Source organism: Oikopleura dioica, chromosome PAR, assembly GCF_907165135.1.
Source record: "Oikopleura dioica chromosome PAR, OKI2018_I68_1.0, whole genome shotgun sequence".
Taxonomy (NCBI): Eukaryota; Metazoa; Chordata; class Appendicularia; order Copelata; family Oikopleuridae; genus Oikopleura; species Oikopleura dioica.
In genome coordinates this window covers 11,055,625-11,075,175 of record NC_137293.1, presented here as the reverse complement: position 1 = coordinate 11,075,175, position 19,551 = coordinate 11,055,625, and the positions used below count along the sequence as shown (strand labels likewise).

The window sequence follows — 19,551 nt, the reverse complement described above, 5'->3', positions numbered from 1 at the left end:
GGAGTATACTAAATTTTACGCATATGCAATCTTAAACATCAGCTAAATTTTAAAAAGAGTCGATCAAGAAGGAATTTTGAAAACAGGGTCGCGAAATTCCCAGAGCACCAAGGAGAGCATTCCACTGACGCGTTTTCCCCGATAAAGAATCTCAGTGAACTCAAAATTTTACAGAAAGATAATGTGGGGAAAATGTAGGGAACTGTTGTTGATGCCATCTGCGAGATAAAGACGTTTAGATTCCTACAGCCAGGAAAGTTCAAAAGAGTAAAATTTTAGGTAGAAAAGATAAGCTTGTATTCTTGAGTATCATGTTCAACGATAAGCCATTTGATCGTGCATTTATCAGTCTAAGGCGACTTTCTATCGCGTTTATGGATGCTTAACATAATCATATTTATATCTCTCAACCACGCTGAACCCCAAAAGAGAAAACAAAGAATTAAACTAATCCAGTGGGCAAAGTTACTGGAGCCGAGACTGTCTAACGAAAGCGTTTCTAAATGTTGGTAGCAAAACATATGAAGCGACGAATAAGATTTCAAATGCTCAGTGAGAACTTGAGAGCTCACAAGCTTTGAATTCATCTTTGTTTTTTTTAGTTCGTGTCTTTATTTAGAAAATTAAAACATTATTCCGGCAACAAGTTTTTAGAACTGATTTACTGCGCTTGTATTTTCTCTAGGTCGAAGCTTCAGTTGGTGATGCGTGGCTTGGTGTCGTTGAGGGGAATCGGGAGCTTCGTGGTTTTCAACGGTTCGCTGTAAGGGCTTTGGTGCTACAAAATATGTTAATCAAGAGTTTCAGAGTTTTACGTTTAAATTTACAGGTGATGTTTCTCACGGCTTTCAGCAAAAATCTGAAGCAAATGAAAATGACCAGTTCAACATGAAGTCTAAATGAACCATAAATATGTTTTTGCCAAAACAGATTTCAACAGATTTCGTTTTCGCTATTATTCAAAAAAGAACTCTCCCAAGCAACTTAATTCACTTAAAAAATTCCTCGGAAAATTCGTAAACATAAAGTTCTTGAAGGAACGTGTTTAAATTTATAAGCGCCCGATATCTTAGTGTTTATTTTGAGATGGTACCTGGTGGGACGCTCGTAGGTCTGCGGCTCGTCGGAAGATTCCTTTTGTGAAGCCAAAGAACTTTCCGTCCAGATTCGTCGGTTTCTTTTGCTCTTCTGGACAGAGATTCTCAACGGTCCATCCGATCTCGCCTGCCGATTCCTAGAACGCGAAGAATGACAAAATTATTCAAAACGGTCAAGCTCCGCAGGTTGCTTTCTTGAAGAGTTATGCAACTTACGTTTTTGCGGTATTTCTTGCACGGGTTCTTTGGATCGTCTCGGGTCAGATAGCGGATTTCGGACATGGGCGGGTCGACTTTCACTTGGTGGTCTCGACGGTAGTTGGCACCGCTGAAGAGCATTCTCCCACCAAACTCGCTCATTTTCAAGCCCTGAAATGTAAATTTTCACCTTCGAGCACTTCATTTTTGAATATGCTGATTTAATTAGACTCTCTCGAGTTATTCTCGAGACATAAATTATCAAAGAGAGGTCCCTCGTTACACGATAAAGACCCGCATTCATCCTTTAATTCTTACGAATATTCGCATTGCGTTAAATGTGATGCTATGATGCTAATGAGCAGCCTCTGTAGCACGTGAAGACAAAATTAAAATTTTTGACTGTTTACGCGCCACACCTAGCTTTGTCAGCCACCGACAAGCCACAACTCACGTGAAGCGCATTCCGCTCCCAGTTGTTTAAAGTTTGGGTTTCCACGACTTAAAATTTCAAATCTGGATTTATTAAAACTTACACAGCTAAAAAATTATCATCGAAATTATTCATTCAATATTTGCATCACAATTTGGGCTTTAGAGATGTTTCTGGTGAGTTTTTTTAATTAAAAAAAACTGGAAGACTTACCTTATCCAGCAAACAAAGACAACTGAACTTTTTCGGATTTGCTTTATTTTGATTCTCAGGATTCTAGAGATTGCATAATTCACGTGAAAACTGATGTTTTTCTTTCCGAGAAAGGTCAAGTTGTTACTCCACTATTCTTAGAAATTCAGTCTTCCTATAGACGCTAGATGTAGAAGTACTGAATAGAACTACTTCCGTTACTTGTTGAGTTGCATATTCAACACGCCCTTACTTCGACATTGAATCCTCTGACTCAAAGAGGTGATTTTTTGAATGCGCGACTGATGAAAGAGACCACCTTAGATTTCCTCGGTAAACTTGAAAGTCGCTCTGTTGATCGTCATATTTATCCATCATTAAATTTTATTTGTGCGCAGCTTAGTGAGGAACAATATTTGTGGATGGATCTTTTATTCGAACTGAGTGTGACTTTGGCGTCCCGTTGCGTTGACGGATTCGTGACAGGGCCAGTGCTCGACAAGGTAACGTGCTATAACATCTTTTATTGCGCATTGCTTTTTATAGCGTCCTTGATATCTTTATTTTATAGCTTTATAATGATTTCGATATCAGACTAGAGGACCTCAGCAGACTTTTAAACAACGATGATGATCCTGCTGTTGAGTCTGCTGCTTTCGCAGACTCTGGCGGGAAGACTCAAGCTGAGAATGATCGAGGTAGAGAAAGAGCTGGAAATTCAGAAGAAGATTAATCAACAACAAACTCTGATCTTGCTGCATCTAGGAACAGTTCAAAGAGGAAAAAGTTTTCACGAAAAAATGCTTAAAGAACTTTTGATAGCAAAGGAAACTTCAATCGATTTGAGTGCTCTAAAAAGCGCAAAAACAATCCAACGACGATCACAAACAGAACTCAAAATCAACGAGAATCTTTTGGAGCTCATAACTCCAACTGAACCACAAAAAACTGAGCCCCCAACTGTCAAGCCGACTCGCAAGCCACCTGTGACCCCGAATGAGAGAAAATTCTCCTTCTTTGCATTTCGGCGAAAATCGAACGATGAAATTGCAATGGATCGAATCACAAACATGGAGAAATTTGTGCTAGATAAGTCGACGAAGCTCAAGGAAGAAATTGAAGATTTAGAAGAAAAGTTTGAAGAAACGACATCTTTCGTGAAATTTTCGGTATGTCCGGATTCATACAATTTCATTAATCATTAAAACTGCTTGTAGATTGAAAATCAGTTTTGGTCAAGCTGGTCAGATTGGTCACCGTGCTCGACGACGTGCGAACGTGGCATCATGCGACGACATCGTCATTGCAATGCGGAAACAAGCTGCATTGGGAGCAGAAAGGTGTTGACATCTGAAAATTTAAACATGCTGAGTAGCATCTTTTTTATTGAACTCTTTGTGATGCCAAGCTTGAGAACAGCGTAAAAAATGTGGAGGGCGCAATCATCTCTGCAGGATTACGTGGAACGAGTGGTCAAGTTATACTTTGTGCTCGAAGACTTGTGGTGGAGGAGTGAAATCAAGGAAGAGAACGTGCAAGCATGGGGATATTGGACATGAAAACTGCCAAAGAATCGACAGCGAAGAGTCCGTCTTATGCAATACGCAGGATTGCTGTAAGATGAAAAGGAAAAGATCTAATTCAAATTCTTCCTAGCTCTGTTGATTATATTCGGAGGGAGAGAGAATGAAGAAAAGTCACTGCTCATCGATCCGATTTCCGGCGAGTTGTTCAAGTATCACCACCATCTACCAGAAGAAAACCAGCCTATGACATTTATTGGCTCATGTGCTGCAATATTTCAAAATTATCTGATCGTAGCTGGCCATGACCACATTGGAAGGATGAATCAAGTTTTTATGCTGAAGCAAACTCTTTGGCAGACTTTGCCTTCTCTTGAGCACCAAAGAAATTCTGCAGCCTGTGCAGGGATGGTCACAGAATTATGTGAATGACAAAATTTTACTGTTTGTGACCTCAAAGATTGGTTTATCAAGAAAGGATGATCATCTGCGGTGGAGGAAACGCTAATGCTGGTCAAACCTGCGAAATGATGCCGCCGCATTTGAAACACTGGGAAAGATTTCCCCCAATGCTAACTTACAGATCCAGAGGACCAGGAATGGCGGCAACTAATTGGGGCTTACTTGTGGCTGGAGCAAACTACCCGAATTCTCGAACTGAAATTTTGTTCAACAGGAGACAAGGATGGATAGAGGGACCAGAGCTTAGCTTCAAAATTGGAACGACGACGATGGTTGCTAATGAAAACGAAGCATTTATTGCCGGCGGATATCAGGTTCCTATGATTTTTGCTTGTTTCGTTATTGTACTTTTAGGGAGTTGAAATGTTTGTATTGCGGCTCAAGTCATACGATTCCCAATGGGAAGAAATAGGAAAACTAAATCGCGTAAGATACAAACACGCCTCTGTTATTGTCGGCCGAGAAATTTGGCTTTTTGGAGGGCATGAAAAAGGAACAAACGTGGTGGAAGTCTTTGACATCTCGACGAGGCGATCTACTGACTTGGCAATATTCCTCAATTCAACCGAAGGTGTGCTTCATCCGAGCGCTGCAAGAATAACATAAAACATGAACCGAGATACTATTGTAGATTGTACAAAAATGGAAATAATAAATATGTATAGAGCCGGAAGCAGCCTTTACATTTCAAACAGACAATAAAATCAAGATAACATAAATTTCTGTTCACTTCGAATCCTACTTCAAAAAGATGAAGAGCCATGCTTCTTCATTGATGCTCTAGGATTGTCAGTGAATTGACTAATATTGGTCATGCTAGCTCCAGAAGGAATGTAGAACTGAGAAGATCTTCTATATTTCTGATTGAAGCTACTGCGTCGAGCTGGTTTTCGATCGCTCGCGTTCATCCTGAGCTCACTAGTTGAAAAATTGGAATAAAAAAGCCTTACAGGAAGATGATTTCGTTCTTAGGGGGAACAATTGTCGCTAGAAAACCCGTCTCTGCTTCCAGCCGGATGTATTTTTGATTTTGATGCTTGAAGAACTCGTACAACCCAAGAAAAGTCGGACTGAAAAGGAAGAGAAAGAAATTACCGGATAATTACCGCGCATCGGGATTCATATGCCAAGTTCGAAGTAGAATTTTCCAGACTTCATCGTCTTGCCAATAGCTCGGCCGTTGAAGTCGTTCGCCTTTTTCGAGGTAAGCAACAATGCTCTCGTCTAAAAACGTTAGCAATCGTAACTGAACAAAGATTACTCCGAAGCTCGGTATATGGCCGAATTCCTCGACTGAGCATCTCCCAGAAGAGAACACCAAATGACCAGACATCTGACATGACAGAAAATCGTCCATTTTTAAGGGCTTCAAGGATTTTTTCAAATAACTTCATCAATAATCAAATTATAGGTATAATATAATAAAAACTCTTCCTTCAGGGGCCACCCATCGCAAAGGTAAAGCAAGGTCTTGAGATTTTATGATATATTCAACTTCAGCTTCTTCTACGGCTGATTTAGAAATGCGACTGAGGCCAAAGTCGGAAATCTTGATATTGAGATTTGTGTCGAGAAGACAATTTCGAGCAGCCAAATCACGGTGGATAATATGCTTGCCAGATAGGTACTCCATTCCACGACAAAGATCCCGGGCAAATCTACGTAAAATGTTTACAAATGGTTTATGTCTTCAGTAACCTGATGATAAGAGTTGTTGTCAATGGAGCTTCAGTGATTTCATGCTGAATAAATGATAAAAGACTCCCACGTGACATGAGCGGCATAATTATTAAAGGCATTCCATCAGCGGACCAGGACAAATTAGATAAACCCATTACATTTTCGTGTTCAAGTTTTGACAAAAAATGCGCCTAAAATCATCAAAAAATATTCCTTATAAAACATCACCTGCTCAAGAATCGAGCGTAGAACCTCCATGTCCGACTTTCCAGTGACTTCTTTCACGCAAACTTCTTGGTCATGAAGTTTTGTCTTCAATATCCTCCCATAGTAGCCCTCTCCAATCAGTTCGCAAGAATTGGCGTCGAGTTTTAGTTGCTTTAGTGGAACGAAAATCTCACGGAGTGTCTGTTCTTCGTTCGAGTCTTTTAGTTCTTGCAAAAAGCTGTCTAGTTCTTCTGGTATCTTGCCATCATTGAACAACTTGCTCTTCCTGACTTTTTGAGTAATAGCAAATGCAGGAATGACAGCAAAGATTGAGAGGGTTCCAATCAAATAGAAAACTGCTTCATTTGATTTTTCAACAGCTGCGAACTCGGGAAAATTTCTTTCCATAAAACCCTCAACAGACAATGCTTCGAAGATATTCTTCAACTCTTGGCAGTAGTCGAATGTACTGCACGTCATTGACTCCATGATCATAATCAGGCTTTTTATGATGCTTTCATTTGTCGTTTCTCCGCCGAAATCCAGCGCTGTTACGTTAAATTTCAAAAGAACGAGTGGAACAGTCATCAAGTGCGCGAAATCATCAATATTTTCTTCAAAGTTTGCTCGGATGAAACTCCCTGTTCTCGCAAGAAAGTGACTGTCGTCGAGAATTTCTTCAAGATCCCTTGATTCTAAAGCTGATTCAAAGTCCTCCATCATTGTTTCTTTGATTATGTCAAACTCGTCTAAAGTCTGGGACTTCAGAATACTCAAAATCGAATAAGACAACGATCCAAGCTTGAATAAGTCTCCGTGACTATTTTGAACTTCCGTGTCTGCATTTTCTCCGTTTACAAGTGAAAATCTCTTGAGTAAATCTATCCAAAGAAAATCACATGTTTCGCCTTCCAAGAACTGCCCGCGACACTTCCATCGGATCGTAAAAGCATTTGGCAAGGCTGAAGCCTCGAGATGAATTTTCGCCTCTCGTCCTGAAACCCAAAGTGGGAGGTTTTCTTCTATGCAGAAACGTTCCCCATCTATCATCCAATAATCCCAGGCGCAATTGTAGCGATCAGTTACAGACATAAGTTGGAGCTCGATGATTTTACAGCTCGAGTCGATTATCCATGGGCAGGAAAGCTCATGTGCATGGTTGTTGGAAATCATCATAAATCCGTAATTTGACTCTGGCTCAACGAATTCGGTCCCACAAACATCCAAGCATTCAATTCTGTCTTGCCAGCGGAATGTTTGGTCGGGACAAGCTACTGTTTCTTCGGAAAGCTCCCAGCCAACTGATTTTTCTCCGATTCTATTGATAAGAGCTGCATTATGTTACAGGTGAAAAAGTTTAGGCAATCTGGAGGTAGCAGGTGCTACCGTGACGCTCCTAACGTCGACTATCTGTACCAATTCGTCCTGATATAAGAAATAGTAATGCGACAATTCTCAGACTCAGTATGATCGATTAAAATGAAGCAGAATCTATAAAAAGTCTATAAAACCCGTACTTCAGAATATCTATTTTTATTGTGCATTATTTTTCTTCTATTTTTCTCTAAAACGTGACCTTCAATTTATTGGCAATAAATTATTTATAAAAAATAAATAATCCAAAGATTTACTCTTTTCCTTAGATCGTCAAGCAATCCGTGCACCCATTGTCCACCAGATTTGCCTTCAAACCACCAAAGAGCTTCAACTCCATCTGAAGTCGTATAAACCGGTCGATTTTTGTAGTAGTTCGATTTGTAGAACTTAAGCTCTTCCTCTGGGTTCGACAGACTCTTTTTGAAAAGAAGATTGTCACAGCATTGTTCTTTCGGAGCAGCATCATTTTCACTTCTTCTTACTCGCTCAAAACGAGACAGAGCTTTTTCTGCGATAAATGGGTCTGCAGAGCGGTAGATGTCAGTGAACTCATCTTGTAAAGAAGGAAGAGATCTGAACATTTTTTTGAGATAAAAGAAAAATGCAAAAAAAGCTTACTCAAAAATATTCATCAGTTGCCGTTGATCCTCAAAACGAGTGGTGTTCGTGATGAACACCTCAAGTTTTCTCCACGACTCCTGTTTAGCTGGGTTTAAAAGCTTCGCGACAATTTGTCTCAACCTTGGTGCCTCAACCAGCAATCCCTCTGGTGGCGAAAAGCTATCAAGAAAGCGCTCCTCGAAACAAAGGATCTCCTCCATAATCGATTCCAAAACCATTCGGTGTCCATTTCTCTCAGCTTGTTCAACAAGTTCTCCGAGTTTGACAAAATCGATCTCTCCAAAAGTTGTTCTCTTCAGAAAATCAGCATCAATCTCATTCAAATAGGGAAAATTGGAAAGAATAAAGTCTGAGAAGAGCCATCCTCTAATCGAAACAGCAAAAAATAGTAAAATCTTCATATTGATTTCATTTTTTAGTTGGCTGAAATCAAAACGGAAAGCCAATGTTGCGACAGGAAGTTAGAAAATTTATTGATTACCAATGAAAATTAAGATTGCAGGTGTTACTAGAAGGCTTTTAGGGTTAGGGTTAGGGTTAATTAACTCATCAGGAGAATCTTATAAGATAAAAAAAAACATAATAATGCTCATTTTCTAAAATCAATTGATGGAAGCATCCAAGTCATAAGTTGCTTGAATAATTAATGAATTTATCCTTCATTTCACTTCATAACTTAGGATGAATAAATCGAAAGAGACAATGATGGAGGAAACAGCTGCAGCATTTTTGTTTGGGATGAATAACAGTTATTTACAGTACTGTGAAAAGATTTTCGCATTATTTGGAGATTTAAACTGTCTTATTTTGCATCCTGAATAAAGAAAGAGGGCGTTATCGTGAATAGAAGAGCTCAACCGGGCTCGTTGCTTCCAGATGCCTTTCCACTGGTAGGTTTTGAATATCTCATGAGAGCGCTTTGAGATTTTTTTCGAATGTTTTTTGCTGAAAGGAATTCAAGACTCCCGTCAGAAAATCGGGCGAGATGGAGAACGTTAGGCTGAACGAGAAGAATAAGAGCGGAAAGAAGAAGTCTGGTAAGTAGTCGCATAATCCATTTCTTCTGAGAGTTTCCCGTTAATGAGCAATTTGTCGCCGATTATTTGGATGAACTGTCATTTTAGTGAAGGACGCAGTTTTTAAAAATGCTCCGAGAGAGAAGTGCCTCGCACAAGATTCTGAGCACTATCACAAATGCTCTTATTTACATTCTCCAAGGTATTCGAACTTAAGAGGATTTTAATTGGCAACTTTATAAATCAACAGTTGTCTAATTAAGATTCTCATTATCTTAGGGGCTCAATCACTTTTCGTCCTTTTTAATCTCGCATTACTTTTTTTTCTAAAAACTGAGTAACCAAAACGAAACAGCAAAAGGCACTTTCGCGACAATGAAAAATACGCGGCTTAGCATTTCTAAAGGTCCGTCTCGCTTCTCTAATCCAGAATTAAAAAGTTTTTCATTTTTTAACGCGAAATGTCAAGGAATAGCCTAATTGATAAAAGCAAGAGAAAGCAATCAATAAAGCAGTGTTTGAAACAAACTGGTCAAATTTGAGCTTCAAAAAAGTATGAAAAATAATGTATTTTTAAGAGCAACAAGTTCGGGCGGTGAAGACAGAATTGCAACTCAGAGACGGAAGATTTTTGGCAGTGGAAAAAGGAATTCTCCAAGCTTGTGCCGAGTCGGGCGATTCGAAGACGCTGTTCTTTTTGGTTCCCATTGGGCTCAGACAAGTTGCTATTCAAAATATTGACACGTTAGGTTGGGTTAATTGACTGAATCTTAAATTATCAGAATTGTAGCCTACGTGGCGATGAATGAAACTTCAAGAGTCTACCTCTCAGAAGTCTTCAATAGCGACTGTCAATTCAAAGAAGCCACGTTCGAGAACTACTGGTGCGTTTACAGCTCTGTCTCGCACAAGAACCCCGATAACTTGGTACTCTTACTCAAAATTATCTTCTTCGAGTAGTTTTAAGAAACCGATGTTTCTCTCTGTTTCCAAATCTGGCAAAATGAGACCGGGATACAAAACTTCCAAAACAAAACCAGAAGGACACTTTCTTCCAAAACCAATTTCAAGTAAAAAAATCATGATTTTTTATCGTGGATTATTCGATTCATTCTAGCGCAAATGCTGAAGATTCCGACTGAAGAAGAAATTGATGCGTTTCAGAAACCTGAGATTATAAGCAACGCTATGGTTTGACTGTATTAGAATAAACTCTGAGTTCACAGTTTTCGATTAATAACATTGAAAAAAAGTTTGGAACGCTTCACGATTTTGCGTGTCATCCTTGCGCAGGGGCCATGCTAATCTTCTCTGTATCGTTCCAATTTTAATATATGTAGGGCCGAAGCCACTACGATGGAAAAGCTTAAGTTTTATGCATTTAAATCAAATTGCGCGCGATGCAATTCAGGTACTGCGTTATGGTTCGTATTTCCTTCGTTGAGATCGTTTGAAAGATACGTGGACACAAAGGCTTTAATCTGTTTTTGTTGGTCGTCAGCTTCGTCATATTTTTAGAAATTTGGCAAGACGTATTGCAAGCTCACTGGTCCACCAGAGAAATTGTAAAACAATGTTAAGCCTTTGACTCTGAGACTTCCTTGAAAAAAAGCTAAGCTCTCTGTTTTGCGTAATTCGTATATTTTTGGGTAAGCACTTTGAAAGATGGCGCTGAGTGCCCTTCCGGCTGCATAAAATGAACCCGAAGTTTCCACTGAAACCATCAGATCAACAACTGACACAAAAAAGAAAGAATAAAAAATGAAACTTTTCGGATTCACTCTCGCAACCGTCTCTGTTGCCCAGTTCGCTGGCAACGCTACTCTCGTCGATACTCCTCGATGGGGTAAGCAATTTGACGGCCCAGCCTGCTTCAAGTGCGAAGGAAACAACTGGGAAGAGTGCAGAGCTCAAGCATGGGAACGAGAAGGAGGCCCAATCTCTTGCCGAGAGGACAAAGTCTGCAGCATGGTCGAGCGACGACGAGGAGGCAAGATCTACCGAGTCGAGTCTCGATGCAAGCAGGTCGACGTCTGCAAAATGGAGCGAGAGCATAACCTCCGACCTTGCCCACAAATGCCTAGTGCCACTGAGTGCAACCAGATGGAGACAGATCGTAAGTCCACCTTTTTTATTTCGTGTCAAATGTTAATATTTTTCAGATAACGGCGCTGAAACTACATCAGTCTGCCGAAACTGCTTCCAGGCACCTGAGCACTTCGATGAGCAAGAAGCGTTTATGAACAAGATTGACGCCGCTGCTGCTCAAAACGGTCTTCCTCTCAGCGAATGGATGAAGGACTCCTTCTACGGAAACTAAACAATCCAAAAGAAGCCAAACCTGTTCCTTTTCCTCTATCAGAAGTGATTTACTGACTGATTTTAAAGTGAACCCAATAAATTATCAAAAAATAAATGTTTGGTGTTTTCATTTAATTTCTAGAACATGTTTTGAACACACGTGATAATTGTTAAATTGAATCAGTTAATAGAAAGGCGACATTAGAGTCACTCAAAAATGTCAAGTAGACAGGTAACTTTTCCTAATTATTTGTTGCATTGGTAAACAGTTGAATTAGGCTTTAAATAAGTACCTGAAACTGGACTGCGGGGGGAAATGCCAAGCAATGTACGTTTGGATCGACGGCACGGGCGAGCATTTGCGATCGAAGAGCCGGACTCTCGATTCAGTTCCAAAGACAATCGAGGAGCTCCCTGAATGGAACTTTGACGGTTCATCCACTGGCCAAGCAGAAGGTCGCAACTCCGATTGCTTATTAAAGTCAGTATTTTTTCCACTTCTTACTTAGTAGATTTGATTTAGGCCTGTTCGCATTTTCCCTGACCCTTTCCGAGGCGCCCCGCATATCCTCGTCTTGTCCTCTGTTCTGAACTATGACCGCACTCCTGCAGATACCAATCACAGACATTCTTGCTCAAAAACCATGAAAAGAGTCGAAGAAGAGAAGCCTTGGTTTGGCATGGAACAAGGTAAGTTAAAATTTTCCAAGCGCTTATTAATTGTAAACGCTTAGAATGGACGATGCTTGATCTTGATGGTCATCCCTTCAGATGGCCGAAGGGAGGATATCCGGGACCACAGGGTAAGCGCTTAATTTGCATTGACAAGTATTAACCGATCTAGGACCTTACTATTGCGCAGTTGGAACAAATAACATTTACGGCAGAGATGTCGTTGAGGCGCACTACCGAGCGTGTCTCTACGCCGGCATCCAGATCTCTGGAACGAACGCAGAGGTAATGCCAGCACAGTGGGAATTTCAAGTCGGCCCTTGCGAGGGCATCGAAATGGGCGATCAGCTTTGGATGGCTCGATATTTGCTCTGCCGAGTTGCCGAAGACTTTGGCGTCGTTGTCAGGAATGTGGTGCAAATTTAATCGTTAAAAATTTCTTAAGTAAAACTAACTTAGTTTTAGTAATCGAAAGTTGTTCTTTACCATTTGCAAAGCTTTGATCCTAAACCAATGAAGGGTGACTGGAACGGAGCCGGCTGCCACATCAACTATTCTACAGAGAAAATGAGACAACCTGTAAGTTGAAACTAGAAAACTTGTTGTTAAAATATTTAGGGAGGAAAAACGCACATCATTGACGCCATCAATAAGCTCGAGACAAGACACAATTTGCATATGAAGGTATGTCTTCTTTTGTCTTCTTTTCTTTTTCAGCTCGAAAATAGTACTTTCTCTAGGCGTACGATCCACAAGGTGGTCGAGACAATTTGCGCCGACTTACTGGGCAGCATGAGACTTCAAGTGTGACAGAGTTCTCATATGGAACTGCAAACCGCGGCTGCTCGATTCGAATTCCGCGAATGGTCGACGAGGTCGGATTCGGATACTTTGAGGATCGACGACCAAGCTCAAACTGTGACCCTTACACAGTCACGGATATCATGTGCAGAACGACTATTCTTGATGAAACTGGTGATATTGCCTTGGAATACAGGTAAATTACTAGTCAATCTCTTTAAAAAAATCATATCAATTCAGCGCCCCTGAAATGATCGACTTGATGAACCGAGACTGCGTCAACACACGAAGCGATCTTAAACTCTCGCAGACCGACCTTCAGGACTTGCAACGAAAAGCCGAATCTCGTCTCTAAGCAAATTTATTCTAACTGCAAATTACCAACTGTTATAGTACCATCATCATAATATATTTTTTTATAATTTTGTAACCGTGGCTGTATTCGACCTGGAGTTATTCATTCGACAAGTTGTCAATGACAACTTCAGGTCCTCAACTTCATCTAAGTTTATTTCGCAGGAGACAACAAAGATCCTTTATTTCAAGCTCAATGAGAGAAATTCAACGACAGAAATATTTTTATTCCAGGATCTCGATTTATAGCTTCAAAGCAATCCTGTTTGATAACATAACTGAACTTCTGGCAGGTTTCGTGTGCAAAAAAGCAAATTAAATAATTACTTATTTATAGATATTTAATATAAATTAAAAACATTGAAAGCTATGTACAAAGATTGTCATACAAACTATTTACAAGTCAAGCTAACTTTCTAATGACACAGTAGGGAAGAGAGTAGTGAAACTGAACTTGAGGTTTTTCGACGATGATTTTTGGTGAGGTAATAGATAGAGAGTGATAACATAATTTTGTACCTACTGTATCGTTACTGGAGTGCAGGAAAGAAAGTATACAGTGAAATAAATAGACGCGACTAGTCAAGACTGGGCTCATCGGCTTCCGTTCTGCGAGGTAGATGGCTACTGTGCGGCTTGTCTTCCTTCAGCCGCAACACAGTAGTTTAGGAGTACGAAGGCTTTTTTCAATGGCAGCCGCACTTCTTCACCACCATATCGTCGTACTTGCGAAGTGTTACACGCCTCGTGTCCTCTTCCATGTACAGAATGGTCATCGCTTCGAGCTTCAGCGGTGCGCATTTCGGGCATTCGATGCGTTTATCCTTCAATTTCAAGTTAGAACGCAAAGTTTATTTGAAATATATTACAATATTCGCCATCATCGCCTGCATGATCGCATGATTGGTCATCGGAACATCGTCTTTGCCCACATTTTCTAGCGAGCATTTTCCGCTGCACTTGTACGCTGGATAACCCTCTGGAGCCAAGATGTAATCCTGAAGAAATGATTTAGACACGATGTGATCTACTCTCGTAGACTATAATTTCCGGGGTAACGGCTGCCTTCCGGAAAATGTTTCCGGACTTCTGCGAACTCGATAACGCGCTTATTACGAAGCTAAACTCGTTGGACGCTAATAAGTGGTCACTAAATCTTGTTTTCTTTTTATGCTTACCCCCCAGTCGATCTCGCGGAAATTCACATAGAATTTCTCCTTGCCGCAGATCTTCTTCTTGCGCTTGTTTCGATTCTTATTCTTTCGTTTTCGGCTTCCTTTTCTTCGACTTTTTTTGCTTTTTCTTCGCGTTCTTCTAGCAGACGAATCTGATGAGAAACTATCGTCGTCGGAAGAATCGTCCGAAAATGCGTTTCCAGAGTCGGAGCTAAAAAAGAAGGTTGTAAAAATGATGAATTATGAATAACGAAATAGAAGATTATTTCAAGAGCGAACTTATATGGTCTGACAAAAACTGCCATATTTTTTATATTTTTGCATGTGTGAGCTGCTCGGCTTTTCTTTCTTCGAGAGAAAGTGAGCCAGAGGAAACAGTTTGATGCTGAGCAGGTGGCCCAATTATCCACCTGCGCGCTCCAGAGAAACGAGCAGTCTCAGCAGGGAAGAGGTTAACTGTGATTTATGGCCCCTGCAAACGATTATTTCTATCTTCGTTGTCGATGGTAAAAATTTCATTTCCTAGAGTACTTACTCAGAATATTCTCGTGCTGCGCGGGTGGTGCGCTCGTGCTCAGCCTGTGGAAGGTTGGTTGAATTTTCAGGGTGAAGTTTTTTGTCCTTGTTATTGATATATACAGCGAGAAATGGGATGAATTCTGTTTCCTCTACACGGTCGATTCCAACATGTTTTAGGGGCAGTGGTTCGGCTAAAAATGAAAGTTTTAGAAATTTCGAATTTGTACTCTTCGTTGTTTTCAAGTCATCCTTTGAATCATAATTTCAAAGAAAATGATTTCATCTTGCTTACCTCGGTGATCGAGAACTTTCAAATAAATGCCCTGGTTTCTCTCAGGATGATCCATCCAAGTGATGACAGCTTTTGTGAGATCAATCTCAAGCCAGCCTTCGTCGAGCGGTTTGACTTTTAGTATCGAAATCGTGTCGTGGTGGAAACTGAATTAAACAAAGTGTTACTTGTTTGTTTGGATATTATTCAGAGCAATGAGTTGTATCCTTATAAGGTAGCAATTAACAGATAAGATTAGTGGTGTGAATTTTAGCGCCGAGCTGCTCATAAATGGAAATCAACAACGATTATGGCAACTACAAAAGCGAGCAGATGACGTCAATTCGCCACGTTACCAAAATTCCCCGGTTAAATCATTTCATCCCCAGTTGACTTACGTTCCACCATGGCCCGGATTGATGATTGAAGCGACGACACTCAGCGTCTGATTGCCAAAAGAATCGACGAAGGCGACATCTGCCGACGCCTTGAAAATTCTAAAAGAGTATTTGAACAGTGTTCGACATCAATGAACTCACCTCAAGGACGCATAAAGATCACGATCGTCGTCTTTTTTCATCGTGAAGAGGAATTTCTTGCCAAATTCTTCCACTACAAATATTCGAATTAAACTTCCTGAACTCGATTAATCTGGGCATTTGTATTTATTATTCGAGAGTGCGGCGAACTCTTTTTCTGTATAAGTATCCTTCGAAAATTAACCGCGAAAGTAGCTTTAGGGTATCCACTTCCGATTTTTGCGCGTCGCAGCGTCGCCGGCGGAAGCTCTCCGCGCGCTCCCGGAAACCAAAATAATGAATCAACGAGATTACGGCTAAGCCACTTAATCAAATACGCAAAGATATACCCGTGGCACGGATCAGTTCTAAAGCGGCGATCAAGTTTTGCTGCAAAAAGAAAAAAGACACCGACTTTGATTCTGTGGGCGGAGCACCGCAAGCCGCCACCAAAGTGGTGTAAATTGCTTCCGGTACTTTAAACCAGACGATTTTAATACCAAGTCTGTTGTTAACAAGAAATCGTCTAAGAAAAATCTCGTTTGAATTGAAATCATATTAAAATTGGCAACTTCCGGCGGCTGAGATTTAGCGATGTTATTTCAATTGGATTTGGATTTTGACAGGCTCAAGAGCAAAAATCACAATTTTAATCATCATGAAGGGGCAGAGTCGTTTTACCTGTTGACTTTTGACGGGTGACAGAGGAGTCCAGGATGGTGACGATTCGGTCACTTCGATCGCGCAAATCATCGGTGGAAAGCTCCATATTTGAGAGGAAAGTCTAAAAACGCGGATTGTAAAGTTTGAATGCTACAAAACCGGAAATTCATAAATCTAGCTTTTAGTCGTCTTTTGAAGCTAAAAATAATGGTCTATATTTATCAAGGGCAACATGCTCTGACAGGCTGACAGAGTGAGTTTTTACGTCTGACTCGGTCAGTAAATCTTCATCCACTTGAGCGGAAAATCTGTTGCTCGCGATTGTATCGAGATCTTCCTCTCGATGCGAGCTTATGCCAGCTAACACAACTCATTCCCAGTGGATTACACTTGAGCTTTGATCTGCTCGGGTGGTCTCGATAAAATTTCCATAATTGGGGACTTTTATAACCATATTTCTGTCGAAGCGCGAGCAATGAAAATGACTTGACAACGGATAGTCGGATCTATCAGAATCAAGCGCATTTAAATTACCGGCTTATGACTTGGCGGAAGTGGTTAATTTCAAATTTTTAGTTATTCAAGTCATTTGATGAATTTGATATTACTTGTATCTTCGATCCGGTTTATAACAAAGCAGAAGGGCTAGAATTCTTCCACGAATGCATATTATTTTTACTCTGTTCCAAGTTCTCGGCTTATCAAAGCGCTAGAATTCCTCAAAGAGCGGAAGAAGGCAAACACAGCGCGAAAGGTTTTAATCGGAAGTATTTGGGCGCAATGCGTCTTGCAAAAACTATTCCTGTCTCAATAAACAGAGCCTTTGACAAGGGCGCAAAGCACTAGGCCACAAGAATGTTCATCCCTTTCGATGTTTCTGGGAACGGGGGATACTTCCGGCGCGAAAGAAAGCGCGTTCTCAGGAGGTCGAAGGTTGTAATCTGGAATGGATTACAGCGGAAGTGACAAATAAATCTTGAGTGGAATTTTTAAAAGTCCTTATTTTACGATGATTGATTCATTATTTTCTTTTTATTTGTTTCAAATGTTATTAAACGGGGTCAATTTTACATAGAAAGTTCTTTCAATTTCTGGTCTGAGAAACGTCTTGGCAAAGAAAACCTTCTGACCTGCCGTTCTGGCCCTGATTTATGGGGATAAAGGAGGTGATTACGCCGTCATGCGCACGTAAAATATTTATTTTCATTGGCTTGAGGAGACCGTTTTAGGCCTCGTGTTGATAATTTGTTGTTTTCGAAAGAGAGAAAACAAGTAAACGCGACTGGTAAGTGGTGGTTCATTTATTTTGTCACTTATGGAAAAGCTTGTTATGTGATAATATGGCGAATTGTACATCCGGTTCTTGTGGCACTTCCAAAATAAGAAAACGGTGACCCCGGCCCGGTAAAATGCCAATAACAATTAATTCCGATTTCACTTCCCTTGGTACACTTGAATCTTGATAAGCTTGGCGAACTTGTTTTTTAAATATGACTTATTGTTTTGAGGCTTGCTTATTGCTTCATAGCAAGGTAAAAATTGAATTATTGTTTTATTGAGAGTGTTACCTTGGAAGAGGGAATCGATCCAGATTTCCTCGATTTCCTGACTTTCAACGCAGGTTTACTCAAAACCGCGATTTCTGTCGACCCTCCCATTTTCGGCTCTGTGATTTTGTTGTACATGTCGAGCATGAAAATCGAAAAGGAATTCTTGGTCGGATCCGTCGCGATACCAGGGCCCGTATTCCTCGTTGATCGAGTGTTCCATAAAGCGGGAATGCCAAGTGCGTTTAAAAGTTCTTCTTTTATTCTTTGTCGTTCGGGGCCGACGCTTCTGATACTCCTGTTTCGAGGTGCTTAGCTTTGATTTTCCGATTTTTCATTGAATTCGTTAAAAACGCATCAATGGATTTGAATAATTTTTTTGAATAAGAAAGAAGTTATTTGATTTTTTCATTGTAAATTCTATTTGACCTTTATTGAAAAGAAAAAAATATATTTTCAAAGCCAAGAAAGGTGAAATTTTAAATCGTTGTTTGGCTCCTCTCCTGACCTTATAGCGTCTCATGTTAGTGATGTTTAGCATAACATTTCACATCTATAATAAATACACCGCGGTAAAAAATCAAGAAAGGGCTTGCCAGGGATAAGCGTGAAAAAATAACGATAAATTCACTTGTTTTATAATTTTTACGTAAAGCGGCTCAAAAGATCAAAAGGCCAAGTTGAGCTCAGATGTGTGATGTACTCGTTTTTTACTACAGGATTTATAGCCGACGGAAATGGAATTACGCAAAAACCGAAATTCGCACAATATCCCTATTCCTTTACTCATGGGAAGGAAACTACCTGTCGACATAAAGGACATCACTTTTACGAGCTCTTTCATCTTCGAAAATAATCATGATCATCCGGAGGTAATTCTTTTGATCTCTTATTTTTTAACTCAAAGTTTTCTGTTCGAAAATGATCAATTTCCCTCAAATCTCTTTAAAATTCTAAGCACCGTTCCTGTGAGTGATTGTAGTTCCTTCTGTATAAATAGGTCCATAGGCATGAACAAGTGGCAATATCAAAATACTCAGCAGCCAGTGTTCTTTCTTTCTTCTGAACATTTTCTTCCGTTTTTCATAAAAATCTCTGGTCACTGTTTTGTACTCTCTTGTTTTCTGTTCTCAATGTTTGTTGTTAAAAGATAGGAACGAATAAACTGTTAACTCCGTTTTGGGAAAGAAGAAAAAGGTCTGTCTCGTCGTTTTAGAGTAGCTGCCAAGCTGGAGCCAACTGCCTAGTGGTTGGGCGCAGTAGCGCCACCTGTTTTCAAGAGCTTCAGAGCGCGAGCCACCTGTTACTCTTTTTCTCTTGATCTTTCATTACTTGTTCATTACTGAGCTGAAATATCAGGGAATAATAGTCACTTATAATTTAATAAATCGTTCTCTTCCTTGATTTCAAATTTTCTCTACTGTAAATAGTCGAGAAAAATATTTTTTGTCCTTTTTTCTTCGAAGAATTTTTCTTTTTGAATTTTTATTTTACAATATAAAAAGTCATCTTATACTTGAAGGTACTCAAATTTTAGTCATTAGCGTGACAGATAGTGGGTCTAAGACGTGATTGTGCATATTGGACACCGGAGACGGTGGTGCCGCCATGTCTGGAACGCGCGATGCAGACGGCATCGAGTCCAATGTGTCCAGCCAAATATTTTGGGTACGGCTCTCTCATAATACTTCGTAAATATCATTCTAGGATAAGCTCAGCGTTGAATCTTTAGATCGTTTTGATTCAGACAAGACATTTCAATTCAAAGAGAAAGTTTCTTCAGATTTATCACCTTGTTCTCCCAAAAATTTACTTAAAATTATGAAAGGTCTTTCAACTGATGTTGAAAATGACTTTCTAAGAAAGAGAAGAAAGAACTCGTTTATCGTTCTTTGCCTGAGCGACCGTGAAATGGACCTTTGGA

At 40.1% G+C, this 19,551-nt stretch overlaps 8 protein-coding genes and 1 non-coding gene across 9 annotated transcripts; 5 read left to right on the top strand and 4 right to left on the bottom strand.

Annotated features, from left to right (window-relative positions):
* Nucleotides 1-617: 617 nt before the first annotated feature.
* LOC145704083 (uncharacterized) lies at nt 618-1,476 on the bottom strand. Its single transcript, XM_081781515.1, has 3 exons — nt 1,314-1,476; nt 1,094-1,234; nt 618-778 (listed from the first exon to the last, which is right to left on the bottom strand). The coding sequence occupies exons 1-3, from the start codon at nt 1,455-1,457 to the stop codon at nt 695-697; spliced, it is 369 nt and encodes a 122-aa protein (XP_081637641.1). The 5' UTR covers nt 1,458-1,476; the 3' UTR covers nt 618-694.
* Nucleotides 1,477-3,847: 2,371 nt separating this feature from the next.
* LOC145704495 (uncharacterized) lies at nt 3,848-4,589 on the top strand. The gene is made up of 2 exons (XM_081781948.1): nt 3,848-4,219; nt 4,260-4,589. Exons 1-2 carry the CDS (start codon nt 3,923-3,925, stop codon nt 4,509-4,511), a joined length of 549 nt encoding a protein of 182 aa, XP_081638074.1. The 5' UTR covers nt 3,848-3,922; the 3' UTR covers nt 4,512-4,589.
* Nucleotides 4,590-4,648: 59 nt separating this feature from the next.
* On the bottom strand, nt 4,649-8,191 carry LOC145701805 (uncharacterized). The gene is made up of 10 exons (XM_081779021.1): nt 7,788-8,191; nt 7,424-7,742; nt 7,179-7,198; nt 5,814-7,110; nt 5,604-5,776; nt 5,335-5,563; nt 5,167-5,293; nt 5,012-5,129; nt 4,856-4,975; nt 4,649-4,814 (listed from the first exon to the last, which is right to left on the bottom strand). The coding sequence occupies exons 1-10, from the start codon at nt 8,189-8,191 to the stop codon at nt 4,649-4,651; spliced, it is 2,973 nt and encodes a 990-aa protein (XP_081635147.1).
* Nucleotides 8,192-8,935: 744 nt separating this feature from the next.
* Nucleotides 8,936-10,176, top strand: LOC145701804 (fibroblast growth factor 14-like). The gene is made up of 6 exons (XM_081779019.1): nt 8,936-9,008; nt 9,385-9,555; nt 9,597-9,733; nt 9,774-9,876; nt 9,924-9,997; nt 10,147-10,176. The coding sequence occupies exons 1-6, from the start codon at nt 8,936-8,938 to the stop codon at nt 10,174-10,176; spliced, it is 588 nt and encodes a 195-aa protein (XP_081635145.1).
* On the bottom strand, nt 10,055-10,158 carry LOC145706234 (U6 spliceosomal RNA). Its single transcript, XR_014134670.1, has one exon. It is a non-coding gene; the product is annotated as a U6 spliceosomal RNA (small nuclear RNA).
* Nucleotides 10,177-10,347: 171 nt separating the features above from the next.
* Nucleotides 10,348-11,207, top strand: LOC145703965 (uncharacterized). The gene is made up of 2 exons (XM_081781380.1): nt 10,348-10,922; nt 10,969-11,207. The coding sequence occupies exons 1-2, from the start codon at nt 10,568-10,570 to the stop codon at nt 11,124-11,126; spliced, it is 513 nt and encodes a 170-aa protein (XP_081637506.1). The 5' UTR covers nt 10,348-10,567; the 3' UTR covers nt 11,127-11,207.
* Nucleotides 11,208-11,301: 94 nt separating this feature from the next.
* On the top strand, nt 11,302-12,205 carry LOC145701803 (glutamine synthetase-like). Its single transcript, XM_081779018.1, has 5 exons — nt 11,302-11,339; nt 11,386-11,588; nt 11,631-11,797; nt 11,842-11,910; nt 11,952-12,205. Exons 1-5 carry the CDS (start codon nt 11,325-11,327, stop codon nt 12,203-12,205), a joined length of 708 nt encoding a protein of 235 aa, XP_081635144.1. The 5' UTR covers nt 11,302-11,324.
* A 315-nt stretch (nt 12,206-12,520) lies between these two features.
* On the top strand, nt 12,521-12,969 carry LOC145702836 (glutamine synthetase-like). Its single transcript, XM_081780120.1, has 2 exons — nt 12,521-12,776; nt 12,821-12,969. The coding sequence occupies exons 1-2, from the start codon at nt 12,643-12,645 to the stop codon at nt 12,933-12,935; spliced, it is 249 nt and encodes an 82-aa protein (XP_081636246.1). The 5' UTR covers nt 12,521-12,642; the 3' UTR covers nt 12,936-12,969.
* A 171-nt stretch (nt 12,970-13,140) lies between these two features.
* On the bottom strand, nt 13,141-17,944 carry LOC145702907 (protein 60A-like). Its single transcript, XM_081780203.1, has 9 exons — nt 17,649-17,944; nt 16,099-16,201; nt 15,439-15,511; nt 15,298-15,396; nt 14,921-15,066; nt 14,645-14,819; nt 14,113-14,320; nt 13,804-13,932; nt 13,141-13,758 (listed from the first exon to the last, which is right to left on the bottom strand). The coding sequence occupies exons 1-9, from the start codon at nt 17,772-17,774 to the stop codon at nt 13,621-13,623; spliced, it is 1,197 nt and encodes a 398-aa protein (XP_081636329.1). The 5' UTR covers nt 17,775-17,944; the 3' UTR covers nt 13,141-13,620.
* Between the last annotated feature and the right edge of the window lie 1,607 nt (nt 17,945-19,551).